Source organism: Perca flavescens, chromosome 14 (genome assembly GCF_004354835.1).
Source record: "Perca flavescens isolate YP-PL-M2 chromosome 14, PFLA_1.0, whole genome shotgun sequence".
Classification (NCBI taxonomy): Eukaryota; Metazoa; Chordata; class Actinopteri; order Perciformes; family Percidae; genus Perca; species Perca flavescens.
Genome location: NC_041344.1, coordinates 1122054 through 1139557, shown reverse-complemented (window position 1 = coordinate 1139557; position 17504 = coordinate 1122054). Strand labels below are relative to the sequence as shown.

General features: G+C 40.3%; 2 protein-coding genes across 2 annotated transcripts; both read right to left on the bottom strand.

The window, feature by feature from the left end:
• Positions 1-3991: 3991 nt before the first annotated feature.
• LOC114568472 (zinc finger protein 316-like) lies at positions 3992-11291 on the bottom strand. The gene is made up of 3 exons (XM_028598084.1): positions 10822-11291; positions 6327-6410; positions 3992-4948 (listed from the first exon to the last, which is right to left on the bottom strand). The coding sequence occupies exons 1-3, from the start codon at positions 11066-11068 to the stop codon at positions 4062-4064; spliced, it is 1218 nt and encodes a 405-aa protein (XP_028453885.1). The 5' UTR covers positions 11069-11291; the 3' UTR covers positions 3992-4061.
• Positions 11292-15194: 3903 nt separating this feature from the next.
• On the bottom strand, positions 15195-17504 carry LOC114568461 (C-type lectin domain family 4 member A-like). The gene is made up of 5 exons (XM_028598076.1): positions 17459-17504; positions 16518-16637; positions 15892-15981; positions 15684-15788; positions 15195-15367 (listed from the first exon to the last, which is right to left on the bottom strand). Exons 2-5 carry the CDS (start codon positions 16549-16551, stop codon positions 15195-15197), a joined length of 402 nt encoding a protein of 133 aa, XP_028453877.1. The 5' UTR covers positions 16552-16637; positions 17459-17504.

Here is a 17504-nt window from a genome sequence, read left to right as displayed (position 1 = left end):
GGTTACTAGGCCGATTTTTGGAAAGGTTGATTAAATAGACTTAAAGCTGGAACATACCGCGCGTCTCTCTCTCCGATAGAAAGGATGAGTGGGAAAAACTGTGGTAATTGTAGCCTATATGTGTGCATGTGTGTGTGTGCGCGTGTGTGTGTGTGTGTGTGTGTGTGTGTGTGTGTGTGTGTGTGTCACTCTCTCTGTCCGTCCTTCGGTCTCTCTCTCCGTGTTTCGCTGAGAAGTCAAAACAGCCAAAATCACCATAAACCAGTGGTGTAGTTTACGTGATACGCAGTATAGCCTACCCAGTAAGAAAGCTCCCGGATTGATATACAAAAAAAAAAAAGCCCAATGACACGCAACAACATACTTCCCATTATATAGTAGGCCTATGTTTGATGTATTTTGAATTGTCATCTGTTATTTTCGTCTTCATAGGCTAAATAAAGGTATTTCCACCGTAAATTGGTGCATAAAAGTGCATCTGAATACAGGAAATTAAGTCGTTGATGCCCAAAACTTTGCTGGGGGAGGAGACCCAGACCAAACCACCCTCCCTCCCCCAAAGGCAGATTCTGGCCAATATATATAGTTCAGTATACCCACTACAATACATTAGACTACACTACTGCCATAAACCGTTTTATTTTGAAATGTGTTTTATTTTTGTAAAGCATCCGGCTGCACTGTGGTCTTCCTGTTTGTGATTACCTGCCTGGCTTGACTAGCTGCTCTGCGCTGCTATACGCAAGGCGCGGTGTGGTCCAGCTGTAAGAGTGTCATAACTGGTTTTGTGTACAAAGATGGACAATTGAAAATGTTATTAGGTAAATTTCATATTCAGAAATCCAAAACCATGTTTGATTAAGTCTCTGAAATACTGTAAAGAGGAAAAATGTATGTCTGCAGTTAAATTACATGAAGATGTGAATGTTTTGTCTATGCTGTCTGTATTTATTTGTTATATATTGTCGTTTAAAGTGCTCATATTATGCTCATTTTGAGGTTCATGATTATATTTAGAGGTTGTACCTGAATATGTTTAAATGGTATGATTTTCAAAAAGCACCATATTTTTGTTGTACTGCACATTGCTGCAACTCCTCTTTTCACCCAGTGTGTTGAGCTCTCTGTTTTAGCTACAGAGTGAGACATCGCTCTTCTGTTCCATCTTTGTTGGGAGTCGCACATGCTCAGTACCTAGGTAAGGACTACTAGCCAGTCAGAAGCAGAGTATGAGGGCGTGACCTGACAGTACCTAAGGACTACTAGCTAGTCAGGAGCATAATTTGAGTATTTTAATAAAGTAAAAAAAAAAAAAAAAAAATACCTAACCGGAAGTGAGAACCATAACAAATTAAATCAAGAATGTCTTTAAAGTGACAATAACATTTCACAGAATTTGTAAAAAAAATTGATCGTGAAGTGATAAAACTAATTTCATTATTGCCTCATTCATGAGAATTTATAAAGACGAAGTTGTTTATTGTATTGAAATATGATACATATATTATTATCAGGACCTTTTTTTTAAATTGAAAAGCAACTTGTGTTCTGAAACTAGAACACAACAAATGTTGCGGATGACTCGTTTCCAGAAGAGAGCTTGTGATCGGTCGTTGGTTCAATCTCCGGAGCGGCAAGATAAAGCTGGGTGGAAAGAGTGAAAAATTAACTCAATTACATTGTATTTATAGTGTGGCTGTAGAGGATTTCCTGCTCAGTCAGTGTGGAGAATGCTGACAGCCATTGGAATGACAGGGAAGGAGAGAAAGACAGCAGCTCGCAGGATGGGGGAGGCAGCGGAAAGAGCCTCTTGCTGGGTATGGAGCAGGAGGGAGGAGTTGAGCTGGAAGCCAGGAGGGGAAGATGGGCAGTGACTTGGCCACCACTGCCGACCCACCATCGGGAGGGTGTTGCGGATAAGGGTTGAAACACCCAATGAACGATGGGTACCGCCTGACGACATCAACCCCTCCTGGCCAAGGCTACATTCACTTAAAGTGAATGAAGGTGAGAAGCATTTTCGGATGTATTTGTAATCAAATCTCAACAAGAGTTATCTCAGGACACTTTACAGATACCACAGATTACCACACTCTATAATTTACAGAGAGCAAACAATTCCCCCCAAGATCAAGCATTTGGTAGTAGTATAGACCTTAGTGGTCCCCTAATACTGTATCTGAAGTCTCTTTTATATAGACCTTAGTGGTCCCCTAATACTGTATCTGAAGTCTCTTTTATATAGACCTTAGTGGTCCCCTAATACTGTATCTGAAGTCTCTTTTATATAGACCTTAGTGGTCCCCTAATACTGTATCTGAAGTCTCTTTTATATAGACCTTAGTGGTCCCCTAATACTGTATCTGAAGTCTCTTTTTATATAGACCTTAGTGGTCCCCTAATACTGTATCTGAAGTCTCTTTTATATAGACCTTAGTGGTCCCCTAATACTGTATCTGAAGTCTCTTTTATATAGACCTTAGTGGTCCCCTAATACTGTATCTGAAGTCTCTTTTAGATAGACCTTAGTGGTCCCCTAATACTGTATCTGAAGTCTCTTTTATATAGACCTTAGTGGTCCCCTAATACTGTATCTGAAGTCTCTTTCCCGAAATGCAGCCTTGGTGCAGAATTACAGCCACTAGAGCCAGTCCCACAATGAGCTTTCCTTAGGATGTGCCATTTCTGTGTCTGTAGCTATTGAGGAGGAGAGGGGGGGGCAAGGTGGAGGGTGGGGGTGTGGCCTTGACCAACTGCCACTTTGCTCGTTTGAAAGCCATGATGTCTCTCTCTCTCTCTCATGGGTGGGCCAAATTCTCTGGGCGGCCAAAGCAGAGAAAGGGGAGGTAACCTTTCCCCTTATGACCTCATAAGGAGAAGATTCCTGATTGGTTCATCCGAGCTTTCATTTTCTCAAAGGCAGAGCAGGATACCCAGGGCTCGGTTTACACCTATCGCCATTTCTAGCCACTGGGGGACCATAGACAGGCTGGGGGGAACGCTTATTAATGTTAAAAAAAAACCTCATAAAGTGACATTTTCACGCCATGGGACCTTTAAAAACAAAGTCTTATAAAAAATAAAGATCTCAGTGTGCTTTAGGAAACACTGATCTAAGTTTTCCAAAGAACTATGGGGGCACGATATATTGACTCAATATCGTTATCGCAATATTACATCAAAAGTTTCGCGATAAGTATGCAATTCGTCCAATGCGTCCATTGGCTGTGTGGCTTAATTGTGTTTGATTTAGAGCTTGAAACGCTGTAATGGTCACGTTTCTCATCGGCCAGTTACCATGCACTTGCACATGTAAGTGCACGTCAGCGCACGGGTCCACTACGTGACAAACCCTACGGAGCGTACCACGTGTGTGCATATTTCAACAGAGTGACAGTGTGAGTGAAGAAATAGATAGAAACAACAAAATGGAACAAATCAGGGAAGCGAAAGAAAAGTTGTGTCCTGTTCTCTTTATTTATATATGTTATACTGTCCAACCAGTAGAACATGTCCTGTTCTCTAGACATGGTCCAAGGTTGTCATGTGTTGTATTTGTTATGAATCTATTTTGATGCCTTTTCCCGTAACTTCTGTAATTTTACATACGTTTAAAAATATCAAAATTAATATCGATATCGCAAAAAAAAATATCACATTCTGGTCCATATCGTGCAAACCCCTTACAAACAACTCATCCATTTGTCCAGAAAATACCCTGCACGTTAATCCACGCTGAAAATAGCCGCTATAGAGCTGGGGCGATTTTTTCCCCTAAAAAAATAACTGCGAACTGTAAATATATTTTAAAAATATATATATATATATATTTTATTTAATTAAAGTGCATCAACATAAACAAAATTGCAAAGGCAAACCCTTTCTCTAAGTGAAAAGTCAGTGTGCAACAAAGATTGTTAAACATCCACATTATTTATACTGTATTTGGATTGAAAAAATAATCAAAAAAATCGATTTTTTGAAAATATGAATCGATTTGACCTACCAACTCGATTTTGAAATCAAATAGATTTTTTTTCCCAGCCCTAAGCTGCTAGCCGTTAATCGCCGTGGGTGTTCTTGGCGTGTGACGCCGGAGGCCGCCGACAGGCTTTCCTCTGACACGGGTGTTTGTAGAAGCAGGAGCGCTGGCTGAAGTGCCGGCCGCAGACGGCGCACCGGTACGGCCGCTCGCCGGTGTGCGTGCGCAGGTGCACGGTCAGGTTCCCCTTCTCCACGAAGCCGCGGCCGCAGTAGGCGCACACGAACGGCTTCTCGCCCGTGTGGCTGCGCACGTGGCGCACCAGCGACGCCCGCCGGCCGAAGCTCTTGCCGCAGACGGTGCAGCCGAACGGCCGCTCGCCCGTGTGGATCCTCAGGTGCGTGTGCAGGTTCCCGCGCAGCGTGAAGCCCTGGCCGCAGACGCCGCAGCGGAACGCCGCGGCGTCCCGGTGGACGCGCAGGTGGAGCTCCAGGCTCTCGGCGGGCTCCAGGCGCTTCCCGCACAGGCCGCAGTCCCTCGGGTGCGCCGCGGCGTGCGTGGTCAGGCGGCCGATCCTCTTGAAGGACTCGCTGCAAACTTTGCAGCTAAACGCCGGCTGGGACGGGCGTGGCGGCGGCGGCGGATCGGCGGAGCTCGGGGGAGCCGTCCCGCCCGGAGGTGGACTTCTTTGTCCCCGAGCTTCTTCTTCTTCCGTCTGCTCCGGTCTCCAAAGTCCCGGCGCCTCTCCCCAGTCGCCGCTGTCTTCCGTGTTGGATGACTCGGCGAGATGTCGGCCGTCGCCGATTGGTTCAGAAGCGCCGCAGTCCTCGTCGCCGACTTCCGTTTTGATCCGTGCGGCGGAGAAGACCGAGTCTGTCTCACCCGTCCGGTCCGTCCGGTCCAGCGGGACGCTTCGGATGGGATCATCAGGGCAGAGTTTGACCCAGGAGGACGTCTGCTCGGGGTCTGAAGGGACACAGAAGACAGAGTATCGTTGACTAATCGATTAATCATTGCAGCTCTACTTTAACTCAACAACAAAATGCACTTTGTTTTAACGCTCCTGTTGTCCTCGGGTCATATTTGACCCGTTTAAACAAAAAAAGTTCTATATCAGAACTATGACAAAAGAACATTGAAAAAAGTGACAAATCAACAAAAACATCGTCACCTTCCTAAAATAATTGCCTAAGTCATTTTTTTAACAAAAATGATTTTGTTGCCTAAATCATCTCCTCATGGTGATGGCCACCTCTGGTAAAATTGCCTACATCCTCAGTTGAACAGGTCATGTGATTCTACACCTTTAGTATAATTGACTTTTGACAAAATGACAATTATTTTAGGAAGGTGACGACATCTATTTTTTTTAAACGCTGAAAAAAGTAACAAAAAAAATAAAATAAAAAAAAATCTGAAAAAGTGACAAAAAAACAAACCCAATCAAAAACATCGCCAAAGGTGACAAAAACTTGTTTAAAAAAAAGTAAAAAGATTTGTTAAAAAATTGACAAAAAACATAATAATTCAAAAAACGCCAAACAGTGACAAATCCACAAAAACATCTTCTTTTTTTTAACGCTGAAAAAAGTAACCAAAAAAAAAAATAAAAAAAAAAAAATCGGAAAAAGTGACAAAAAAAAAAAAAAAAACAAACATCAAAAACATCGCCAAAGGTGACAAAAACTTTTTTTTAAAAAGAAACAAAAGAATTTGAAAAAAACAACTGAAAAGATTTGTTAAAAAATTGACAAGAAACATAATAATTCAAAAAAACTGCAAAAAAGTGACAGAGAAATTGGAATCAAATTGACAAAAAACGTGGAGAACAGTGTAGAAATCTGAGAAGCCGAAAGAAGACTGGGTCCTGAAATCGTTGACTAATCGATTAATCATCATCATCAACAACAAAATGCACTTTGTTTTAACGCTCCTGTTGTCCTCGGGTCAAATTTGACCCGTTTACAAAAAAAGTTCTAGATCAGAACTATGACAAAAGAACATTGAAAAAAGAGACAAATCAACAAAAACATCTCTCTTTTAAACGCTGAAAAAAGTAACCAAAAAAATAAAATAAAAAAAGAAATCGGAAAAATTGACAAAAAAACAATCCCATCAAAAACATCGCCAAAGGTGACAAAAACTTGTTTAAAAAAAAGTGACAAAAGAATTGGAAAAAAAAAAAGTGAAAAGATTTGTTTAAAAAATTGACAAAAAACATAATAATTCAAAAAATGGCAAAAAAGTGACAAAGAAATTGATAAAGAAATTGGAATAAAATCGACAAAAAACGTCGAGAAGAGTGTAGAAATCTGAGCAGCGTAGAAGCCGGCGTTTGTCTCACCCGTCCGGTCCGTCCGGTCCAGCGGGACGCTTCGGATGGGATCATCAGGGCAGAGTTTGACCCAGGAGGACGTCTGCTCGGGGTCTGAAGGGACACAGAAGACAGAAAGAAGAGAGTTTCTCTCAGGGCTGGGTCCTGAATTTGTTGACTAATCGATTAACCCTCCTGTTGTCCGTTTACAAAAAAGGTCCATATCAGAACTATGACAAAAAGAACGTTGGAAAAAAAGTGAAAAATCGACAAAAACATATTTTTTGAAAACGCTGAAAAAACATCGCCAAAGGTGACTAAAATTTGTTTAAAAAAAAGTTACAAAAGAATTGGAAAAAAGTGAGATTTTTTTTTTTAAATTGTCAATAACATAATTCAAAAAACGCCAAAAAAGTGACCAAATATTGGAAAAAGTGACCAAAAATTGGAAAGTGAGAATTTTTTTTTTTTATATAATCGACAAAAACATCTTTTTTTAAAACGCTGTTTACATAAAAGATATAAAGAATATCAGAGCTACGACAAAAGAACGTTGAAAAAAGTGACAAATGTTGGAAAAAGCTACAAAACGCAGAAAAAAAATAAAATAAAAAAATTGACAAAAACATATTTTTTTCAAAACGCTGAAAAAAGTGACCAAAACAAAAATCTGTAAAAGTGACAAAAAAAAAACATCGCCAAAGGTGACTCAAACTTGTTTAAAAAAAAAGTGACAAAAGAATTTTAAAAAAAAGGTGACATTTTGCTTTTTTTAAATAAAATTGACAAAATCCTCCAGGAGGACGTCTGCTCAGGGTCTGAAGGGACGCAGAAGACATAAAGAAGAGAGTTTTTCTTTATTTTTATTTCATGGTTTTATTCTAATTGTTTATTTAGATAGGGACAGTGCATATTAATTGACATCAGTACAAGTACACAATAGGGTTTGACGGTATCCAAAAGTTGATACCGTCAAACCTCCTCCCTATTTTACTGCGGTATACGGTATACGGTGACTAATTAAAAATGATGACGTAAGGCTCAGACGGTGTCACCAAAACCTGTTGGCTTGTGCACCGTTCACTGAATACCAAACACTAATACTGGAACAATAATAACAGAACAATAACTTACAAAAATACTACTTTCTCCGCCACACTGTCACATGATGACAACCACACATATTTACATAAATTATATTTAATATTTAATCCTTCCCATATAAGTCTACCATATAAGTGCATTGCATTTTTTTTAACCTTGTTATTTTTAAGACCCCCGCGGTATACCGTATTTCCGCCCAACCCTAGTACATAATGTAAATATGCTAGAGTTAGCACCATAGCTAATTTTCATCTATTGTCCCTAGGGGCAGATACAGAAAAAGAAAAACATAAAAAAACAGTAAGAAGCATGTTCAGCATCAGCAGCAACACATTTCCCAATTGCTACCCAAAACTGGATATTGTAAAGTTGCTTCTATTTCTATTGTAGAATAGAATGCCTTTTTATTATCATTATACACATGTACAACGAGATTAAAAGCAACTCCTTTTCCAGCAAAGCCCTCATTAGTTTGAGAGACAAGACAAAGACAACAGAGGGCTGGGTACTGAATTCGCTGACTAATCGATTAATCATTGTGTTGTCAACCATGCAACGTTTCCTTTTTCTGGGTCTGAAATTAAAACTATTTTGGTCGTCTTTTTCGACACTTTTTGCAACATTTTTGACACTTTTTGGCACTGGCAGAGAAGATTTGGCAAATTTTTCATACTCATACATACATACATACAGTGGGGGAAATAAGTATTTGACCCCTTGCTGATTTTGCAGGTTTGCCCACTTACAAAGAATGCAAAAATCTACAATTTTAATCATATGTACATTCTAACAGGGAAAGACAGAATCCCAAAGAAAATTCCAGAAAATCACATCATATGAATTTATTAAAATTGAAAACCATCTGATGAGGAAAAACAAGTATTTGACCCCCTGGACAAACAGCAAGTATTCTGGCTCCTACAAGCCAGTTAGTCTTTCTTTAAGACACAGCCCCAATCCGAACCAATTATCTACATCAAATACACCTGCCTCACCTCGTTACCTGTATAAAAGACACCTGTCAACACCCAAACAACCAAAATCCAACATCACCACCATGGGCAAGACCAAAGAGCTTTTCTACGGACATCAGGGACAAATTGTTGATCTGCACAAGGCTGGGATGGGCTACAAGAGAATCGGAAAGCAACTTGAGAGAAAAGATCAACTGTCGGTGCAGTTATCAGGAAATGGAAGAAGCACCACACCACCGTAACCTCCTCGGTCTGGGCCTCCACACAAGATCTTGCCTCGTGGGGTGTCCCTGATCATGCGAACGGTGAGGAATCATCCCAAAACCACAAGGGGTAACTGATGAATCAACTGAAGGCAGCTGGGGCCACAGTTACAAAAGAAACGGTTGGTAACAGTGCGCGCCGTCATGGATTGAAATCCTGCAGCGCACGCAAGGTCCCCTGCTCAAGAAGAAACATGTACAGGCCCGCATGAAGTTCGCCATTCACCACCTGGACGACTCAGAAGAGGCCTGGAAGAAGGTGATGTGGTCAGATGAGACCAAAATAGAACTTTTGGCCTCAACTCAACTCGTCGTGTTTGGAGGGCAAAGAACACGAGTACAACCCAAAGAACACCATTTCCAAGCATGGTGGTGGCAACATCATGCTTTGGGGGTGCTTTTCAGCCAAGGGGACGGGACAACTCCATCGTATTGAGGGGAGGATGGACGGGGCCATGTATCGTGGAATTCTGGACCGACATCTCCTTCCCTCAGTGAGAGAGCTGAAGATGGGTCGAGGATGGGTGTTTCAGCACGACAACGACCCTAAGCACACCGCCAAAGCAACAAAAGAGTGGCTGAAGAAGAAGCACATCAAGGTTCTGGAGTGGCCTAGCCAGTCTCCAGACCTGAATCCGATTGAAAATCTTTGGAGGGAGCTTAAAATTGAGTTGCCAGGCGACAACCTCGGAACCTGAATGATTTGGAGGCTGTCTGCAGGAGGATTGGGCCAACATCCCTGCCGAAATGTGCACAAACCTTGTCACCAACTATAAAAACCTTTTGACATCTGTGTTGGCCAATAATGGCTTTTCTACAAAATATTTACATGCTGTTTTGTCCAGGGGGTCAAATACTTGTTTTTCCTCATCAGATGGTTATCAATTTTAATAAATTCATATGATGTGATTTTCTGGAATTTTCTTTGGGATTCTGTCTTTCACTGTTAGAATGTACATATGATTAAAATTGTAGATTTTTGCATTCTTTGTAAGTGGGCAAACCTGCAAAATCAGCAAGGGGTCAAATACTTATTTCCCCCACTGTACATACATACATAGATACCACATACTCAGCGCTGCTGCTCATCCCACAAATGCATGTTTGCATTTCAAACTAAACAGGCTTCCAACAGTATAAGAGTTATTGCCAAAAGCATTGTTACCACAGAGAAATAATCTACCAAAACACAAATGTCTGTGATATGGAGTGAAAGAATGTGCGTGAGGCATCAATACTAGAAAATATTACGAGTAATATTATTCCCATTTACTCTCTGCAGTCTGACTTCAGTTCACCACCTCACCATCTGCCATCCAATTCCTATTTTGTCTCCAAAATGTGCGAACACATGGCTCAGAGTTTACGTGGAGGACCACACATTCTCCTGTCAAGTTTTTTTTTTTTTAAATAAATCACAACCTTGGTTGGTGTCTTGAAACTAATCAAAATATTGATGTGATGATTGTCTGTGTGTTTGTGTGTGTGTCTGTGTTTGAGTGTGTGTCTGTGTTTGTGTATGTGTGTGTGTGTGTGTGTGTGTGTCTGTGTTTGTGTGTGTGTCTGTGTGTGTGTTGGTGTGTGTGTCTGTGTGTCTGTGTGTGTGTGTTTGTGTGTGTGTGTCTGTGTGTGCCTGTGTTTCTGTGTGTGTCTGTGTTTGTGTGTGGTGTATGTGTTTGTGTGTGTGTGTCTGTCTTTGTGTGTGTCTGTTTGTCTGTGTGTTTGTGTGTGTCTGTGTTTGTGTGTGTATGTGTGTGTTTGTGTGTGTGTGTGTGTGTGTGTGTGTGTGTGTGTGTGTGTGTGTGTGTGTGTGTGTGTGTGTGTGTGTGTGTGTGTGTGTGTGTGTGTGTGTGTGTGTCTGCGTGTGTGTGTGTGTGTGTGTGTGTGTGTGTGTGTGTGTGTGTGTGTGTGTGTGTGTGTGTGTGTTTCTGTGTGTGTCTGTGTTTGTGTCTGTTTGTGTGTCTGCATGTGTGTGTGAAAAGATAAAGACTTGCCCCATGTAAAAAAAAAAAAAAAAATCTATCTATCTATCTATAAAAATCAATGCTGACTTGACTTTTTGTGCTAAGTTTAGTACAGTATACTCACTACAATACATTAGACTACACCACTGATGTTTTACATTATATGTCAATGATATAATAGTCTTTTCAGTATAGTAAAGTAACCGAGACCGACACCGACCTGCCTGGCTCCACTTGTCCTCCTCGGACCTCAGCTTGTCCAGCTGTCCCCGTTGGCGGTCTATCTGCTCCCGGTACCGGGCCACGGTCTCCCCGAACAGCCCCAAGATGTCGTCCACCGCCGCCGTCAGCCGCTTGTTAACGAACATCCGCAGGGTCTCCATCTCTGCCGGCGGGCTGCTGCGGGGGTCCACGCCGCCGAACCCCTCCGCTGCTCCGGCGGGGAACATCCGCAGCTCCGCGGACATGTTCGCTTGACTTTCTGCCTCTCTCTCTCTCGGTAAGGAAATGAGGCGTTTTATCCTCCACAAACCACACAAAAACGTCCGGTTAATATCGGTAAACGTGATAAAGACTGACACATAAAGGTTGTAACGGTCAAAACACCAAAACCGACCCGTTTAAATGCTCCTAAATTAACGTTGTTGTGTGTTTAACGGAGTCAGAAGAAAAGTAAACAATCCGCTCAGGTCCGGGGGAATAAATACGTCGTAAAGAAACAACGTCTGGTCATCATTGGTTCCGGGAGAACAAAATTCATTATAAAAAAATAATGATACTCATATATCTTTTACTTTATGTAAAAACATACTTCTCACAAAAAAGAAAATAAAATGTTAAAAGTACAAAATTGCATTTAAACATACTCAAGTTGTTTTGGTGACTGGGAAGGACTTTTGGGTGGTCTTTAAAAGGCTGTGGCCACCAGGGGGCATCGGTCAGAATCTTACTCATTACACATGAGAAAAAAGACATAAAATACAATCGAGGATAAAAAAAAGACTTATTTCCATTGTGGTCCTATTAAAAAAAAAATGATAAAATCAACTGAATCAGCAAATCCCTTAAAGTCAGTTTTGTGGATTCCTGAGACGTGTTCCAGGTAGAGGGAGAAACAAACTTAAACACATTCTTCCTCAGTTCAGTTCATCAACCAAATCAGAATACTTTATTGATCACCTCAGGGAAATTGTTCAGTTGCAGTTGCTCACAGTCAGACTCTAGGCAAAAAAAAATGAGTAAGTGTAAGAAAAGAGCGAGTCAATTAGTGTATACAGTAACATAAAGTAAAATAGCTACAGTGCAATGAGTAAACATGTTAAGTAAAAGTAAAGTGAGATTAGGTTTCTTACAAAAAGCATTCAAATATTTATTTATATATTTTTTGACATGAAGGGAATTGTGTAATTTCATTCACTATATAGTCCACTATAAAATACCCACAATGCACTGCTAATTTGAGTGTACATACGATGTAGCCTACATTTTACTCCCGTGTACCACAATGTATGTATGTATGTATGTATGTCTGTATGTATGTATGTTTGTGTATATATATATATTCTCCTCCTGGGTGTTCGGTTTGTTTCAGGGAAGTATTTTCACACAAATAAAGGACGCATCTACTGATGCAAGTCACGCTATGATGTGTTTTTAGTGAGTGTCTGAAATCTGGTTTGGACTTTCAGTTCACTATTTAATAAACACTATGTAAGTGCTAAATAAAACTCCACACAGACAACACCGGCTGCAATAAAATATAATGACGAGCCGAAAAGCTGTTAACGTTACACTCCCTCTCAGACAGACAGGTACAACAGTGTTCTCTATGCCCTGGAGACAGACTGACAGGCTGGAGGTTGTAGGGCAAGGCATCTTTATTTCTATAGCACATTTCAGCAGCAAGGCAATTCAAAACGCTTTACATTAAACATTAAAGAGCAATTAAAAACTTTCATGAAAGAAATACAGGCTAAAATAAAAAAAGAAGATACAAATGCAATAGTTAGGTTAAGGTTACAGTGCAACGTCAAAAAATAATGATTTAATTGGTTGTGAGGACGGGTTTGGGAGGGGAGATGGAGGTAGGGCGGTGTTTTATTTTGTGTGGAGTGTAAAATGTTCTAAGGACACACTTCTAACTAACTAACTGATTACAAACGTTATTATCAATTACATTAACCAAGGTAAAGACAACCTGCTAATCCATCTTTTTATTATCTTTTATTATAATAATCCTGTAGGAATACAGAGTAAGTACACATGACTTCTAACCAGATTGTGCAATATGAAGGGCAGAGGAACAATATCTCTGTAATCCAGGTTATTTAGCAACACAGAATAAACAGCTGAGTAAATGTTAAAAGAATTGGTCTGATTTAACAAATCTGATCTACTACACCCCTCTGTCATCAAAGAGTTCACATCATCTTTTTCTCACAGATCCACTTCCTATAATCATTATAATATCTATTTTGTGTCCATTTTCCGTGTTGATCGCAGCATGTTGCAGCGTACCAGTAACCGTCAGAGCGAGGCAGTCCTGTAGCCCAGAACCTGTCAGACAAATAAAATGTTCTTTTATCAAACCGCTGAAACTCCTGATTGTTAGTTCGATAATATTCATATTATCTGTGATTAATATTATTTTAATAACTCGTTTAAGATTCAGTTTTGTAAATCAATGTAATCTGTGTCTGCTAATAAAAGAATAAAACCTTGTTCAGTGCTCCCATATCTCTGTTTTCAGTCATTTAAGGGTTTTATTTACAGAAAATCATCCCCAAAAACAAGTAATGATGTGTTTTTGAATATCTAACTCCAAGATGGCGTCCTTTCATTGTTTTCTGCCCCTACTGTCTCTTTTCATAAGATCAGCAGCCTGTCCCATAGACTTTACATTGTGATTGAGTCACACACATTAAACTACAGAAGCTTTTCATCTCTGACACCTTTTATAAATATTAAATCTTCATGGTTTGGGTACTGGGGGACTTTTTGTTGCAGCACCTCAGTTGACACAAAATGGTTTCAAAGCTGACTCTGCACCCCATCTCTCCAGCTTCTTCTTAATATGTACTTAACACAACTAATACTACTAATACTACAACTGATACTACTACTAATACTATCTAATCCATGGGTCTGATGCTCATATTTAGCTTTGTTCTCATGTTTTCTTAAAGGTCTACTCTGCAGTATTTCCCTAACAAATATTTAAAGACTAGTACTAAAGTAATCCCTCTCAATCATCATTTATGACCCACTAGAAGTGTGTGGTAGTGTCTGTATCTGCAGAGACCCTGAGCCCTGTCTGGATTCTCTTTTTTCTTTTTCTCTCTCTCTCTCTCTCTCTCTCTCTCTCTCTCTCTCTCTCTCTCTCTCTCTGGGGAAACCAACTCAGAATATTTCAATGTAAACGGTGAGAAATATTAATATTATCGGTAAATAATCAAATTATTTCAAAAACTCATTTAAGATTAAGCTTTGTAAAGTGATTTAATCTGTAACAGCTGCTAATGAAAGAATGAAACCTTGTTCAGTGTCTGTCTGTCTGTCTCTCTCTCTCTCTCTCTCTCTCTCTCTCTCTGGGGAAACCAACCAACTCAGCATCTTTCAATGTAAAACTTTTTCATTTTAGTGACAAACAGTGACTTTGATGGAATTGTGATGGAAACCAAAAATCTTTAAAATGTCTCACTTTTCTGTCAGCCGTGATCCGTCCACCCATTCCCATTTGTATCGTGATTGTTTCACTACATACCGTAGACCAATCCAGGACTCTCCATCCTTACTCAGCTCAGAGACAAACTTCTAGTAGTTGATGAGAGACAAAAAAACTCTCTATTCACAGTTCAGCATTTCTGTTGTAGTAAAGTCATCTTGTGACTTCATCAGCCACAACAAACACAAGAGGGATCCCTCGGTACACTACACACTGAGGACTGGACCCAACAGCAGATGTGCATGTTTTGTACTCATAAATCATTTCATCAGAATGCATTTTAAAAAGGAAATTAAATATTTAATATAATAAGGGCATGTTCAAAAGATTTCATACTGACAAATGAAGCTCAGCGTAAATTCTTAAAGGAAGACTTCATATACCGTTTCCATCACTCATAATGATCAGCTGTTTCATGGTACGTCACTTGTCAGTAGTAATCAGAGCAGCTGTGTCGTTGTTATTTAAACCAATCAGGGTCGGCCATTTGTCGACGAGCCTATCAGAGCTTGATACCCTGCTTTAAATCTGCTCTCTCTTCCACGGTTGGCAGTTGTCGTTTCAGGAAATAGAGTGTGTCCCGCCTCCTCCCCTTCTGCCACCGGTGGTCACGCCCTCGGACCTGGGTTTCATCTATGCTTGGCTGTTGATGGTTCCTCTACTTATTCTCCACCACCAGTGTCTGGACTCCATCAGGGGATTTGTTTGGGTTCCTTAAACCCTTTAGGATATTTGGGTTCGATGGAGTCCAATCTCCAGAGACTCTTACATTTACATGTTGTATGTACAATAAATATGTTCATAATTACAAAGAAGTCTCTCCTGATTGAGTATGTATATTTAAATATTTTGATTAAAAGTCTTTTTCTCTAAAATCCCTCACTCAAAAACACACTCACCTGTTCCTCTTTGTTGTTTATGACGACCAGATTTGCTCCTCTATGCTGACAGTCAGTTCTGCTTCCATCCCAATCCTTCTTCTCATTAGATTTAAAGTAACAACTGCGTCCAAATGTCGTCCATCCATCAGTACAGCACTTCTCTTAATGTCAAAAAACAAAAAGTTTTAAAGAGAGATTTCATATCATTCAGTGTCAGAGTGATAATACTATTTAGTAAAATATCTTTCTTGCCTCTGTTACGTTTCCCTTTCAGGTTGCTTATTCTGTAACTAATTTGAATTTCAACTCAGGTTTTATATCTCATTTGTAAGTGACCTTCTCTATTAGAAATATTCACATCATCAGCAAAACAGTTCAACAGCATGAAACAGTTATAATCAACGGTAACTACACAATCAAGGCCTATGATGCAAATGTGTATAATACAGGAGATTACTGGTTTTAAACTTTTCTCACCTTCAGTTCTGCTCTTCAGCTGCTTTATTTCATGCTGTAACTGACTGTGATTTACACTCAGTGTTTCATAACTGCTCTGTAACTGACTGTAGTTGACGGAGATGTCTTGAGATAAACAGCAATAGATAAAAGTAAGACAATATGAGATTATTTATGCTTAATATGCAGCTGGATCCTGTGTGTTATGGTGATTTGAAACCTTTCTTACCTGAAACTTTCACCTGGAGCTGACTGCTGTTGTTGCTCAGTTGTTTGTATCTGGTCTGCAGCACCTCGTATCTGGTCTGCAGCACAATGACTGAAAGATAAATATGAAAACCATAAAGTTAAAAAAGACCAAAAACACCAAATCATTCTGCTTCAAACTAAAGACAAATGTTTGGGAAATAAAACCACAGTCTTTGTTGTGTGCAATACTGAGCCAAAGATTGTATGAGGTCTCATTAGTCTGACTTTCCCAAACTGAATATGTCTTTAGTACAATTTGCTCTCTTCATGTTTTCCACTGACAGTGTTTCCTTGCTGAGTGGTGGTATAAAGGAAATGTCTTCGTAGTCAAGTGTTGTGTTGATAACGTTTCAGCTTAATGTTAACACAGAATGAAGACTGGTTTTAGCCCCCTATTTCTTACATTAGAATTGTGTAGGAAGGGATCTCTTAACAGGTGATATGGACAGAAGGAATAATTACAGCGACTAGTAACTATTTCAGCATATATATGGCATGTCAGTAAAAACCGGAACCTTTCCTAGAGCCTGAAGCTGATTTATGCAAGCCATGGTGTATTGGTTCAGTATTTGTGGCTCAGTAGTTGTGAAGTGTATTTTATCTTACAGTTTACAGATAAGAGACTGATTCCAGTCATCATCAGAACACAGAGCACTGCCAGACAGAGTGCTGCAGCCCTGAAAGTCTTCCTTTGGACGGCTGGAGGATGCCTCTCAGTGTCTGGTCCTAAAGTGGCAAAGTACACAGAGAGCAAGGTTCATTACAGGGACACAACATGAGTCTTTGTTATCAAAGTTCCTATTATGTCCCTGTAAGAATAACCTTTTACTCAGCAGCTTCATTGCTTTGATCTGTGGGTGGGTGTGTCAGACCCAGAAGTAAACCACAAACAGCATTTACTAGGCTGCAGCTTCAACCTTGCACATGGATCTGAAAGTTATCATCCCTTAAATCAGTTATCTTGATTAAAGGGATGATAACTTTCAGATCCATAAGCTGTTCTGAGCACACATTGCTGCAACCTGATCTCACAGAATTCCATGAAATGAACACGGCTCCTCAACTCAAAATCTGTGGCAGTTTCACGCAATCGCAAAATATTCTGTGATGGACCCACGGAAGAATTCCTTGAAATGAACATAGCCCCTTAAGTTAAGGAAAAGGTTGTGGGTGGGCTTACGTTTCCATGACACGCGGGACAACAACGGGACAGATGGGATTAGGAAAAGAAGAACGGGTTCAGGAAATGTGACACACGGGACTTGAGTCCTGTGTTTGACCCATCCACCACCCCAACCAACCTCCCGGCGTGGATTTTTGGCCTTTCATACTACTCACTACCGTAGTCACTCTTAATGCTACATCATCTTCTTATTGACTTTACATTGGCATTGTTTTCCGTGCTGACCACACAGAATTTTCACACCACCACGTAATGCGGTGTTAACAGGTCGTGATCATTTCATGGAATTCTGTGAGACCAGGCTGTTCGTCTGTGTAAACACAAACCCAACCAAATAAAAACATTAACAATGTTGCAACCTCACCCCCGAATCTGGTGTCTGTGCAGACTGGTGAAGTATAGATGTGCCC

Excerpts from the sequence above, each read along its gene's own strand:
- LOC114568472 (XM_028598084.1), bottom strand. The coding sequence starts at position 11,068 with ATGTCCGCGGAGCTGCGGATGTTCCCCGCCGGAGCAGCGGAGGGGTTC. Across the intron at positions 6,411-10,821 it reads GGACAAGTGGAGCCAGGCAG|ACCCCGAGCAGACGTCCTCC; the intron begins GTCGGTGTCGGT and ends GTGTCCCTTCAG. Across the intron at positions 4,949-6,326 it reads GGACCGGACGGACCGGACGG|ACCCCGAGCAGACGTCCTCC; the intron begins GTGAGACAAACG and ends GTGTCCCTTCAG.
- LOC114568461 (XM_028598076.1), bottom strand. The coding sequence starts at position 16,551 with ATGATGACTGGAATCAGTCTCTTATCTGTAAACT. Across the intron at positions 15,789-15,891 it reads GCTCCAGGTGAAAGTTTCAG|ACATCTCCGTCAACTACAGT; the intron begins GTAAGAAAGGTT and ends GTTTATCTCAAG. Across the intron at positions 15,368-15,683 it reads GCTGAAGAGCAGAACTGAAG|AGAAGTGCTGTACTGATGGA; the intron begins GTGAGAAAAGTT and ends TTTGACATTAAG.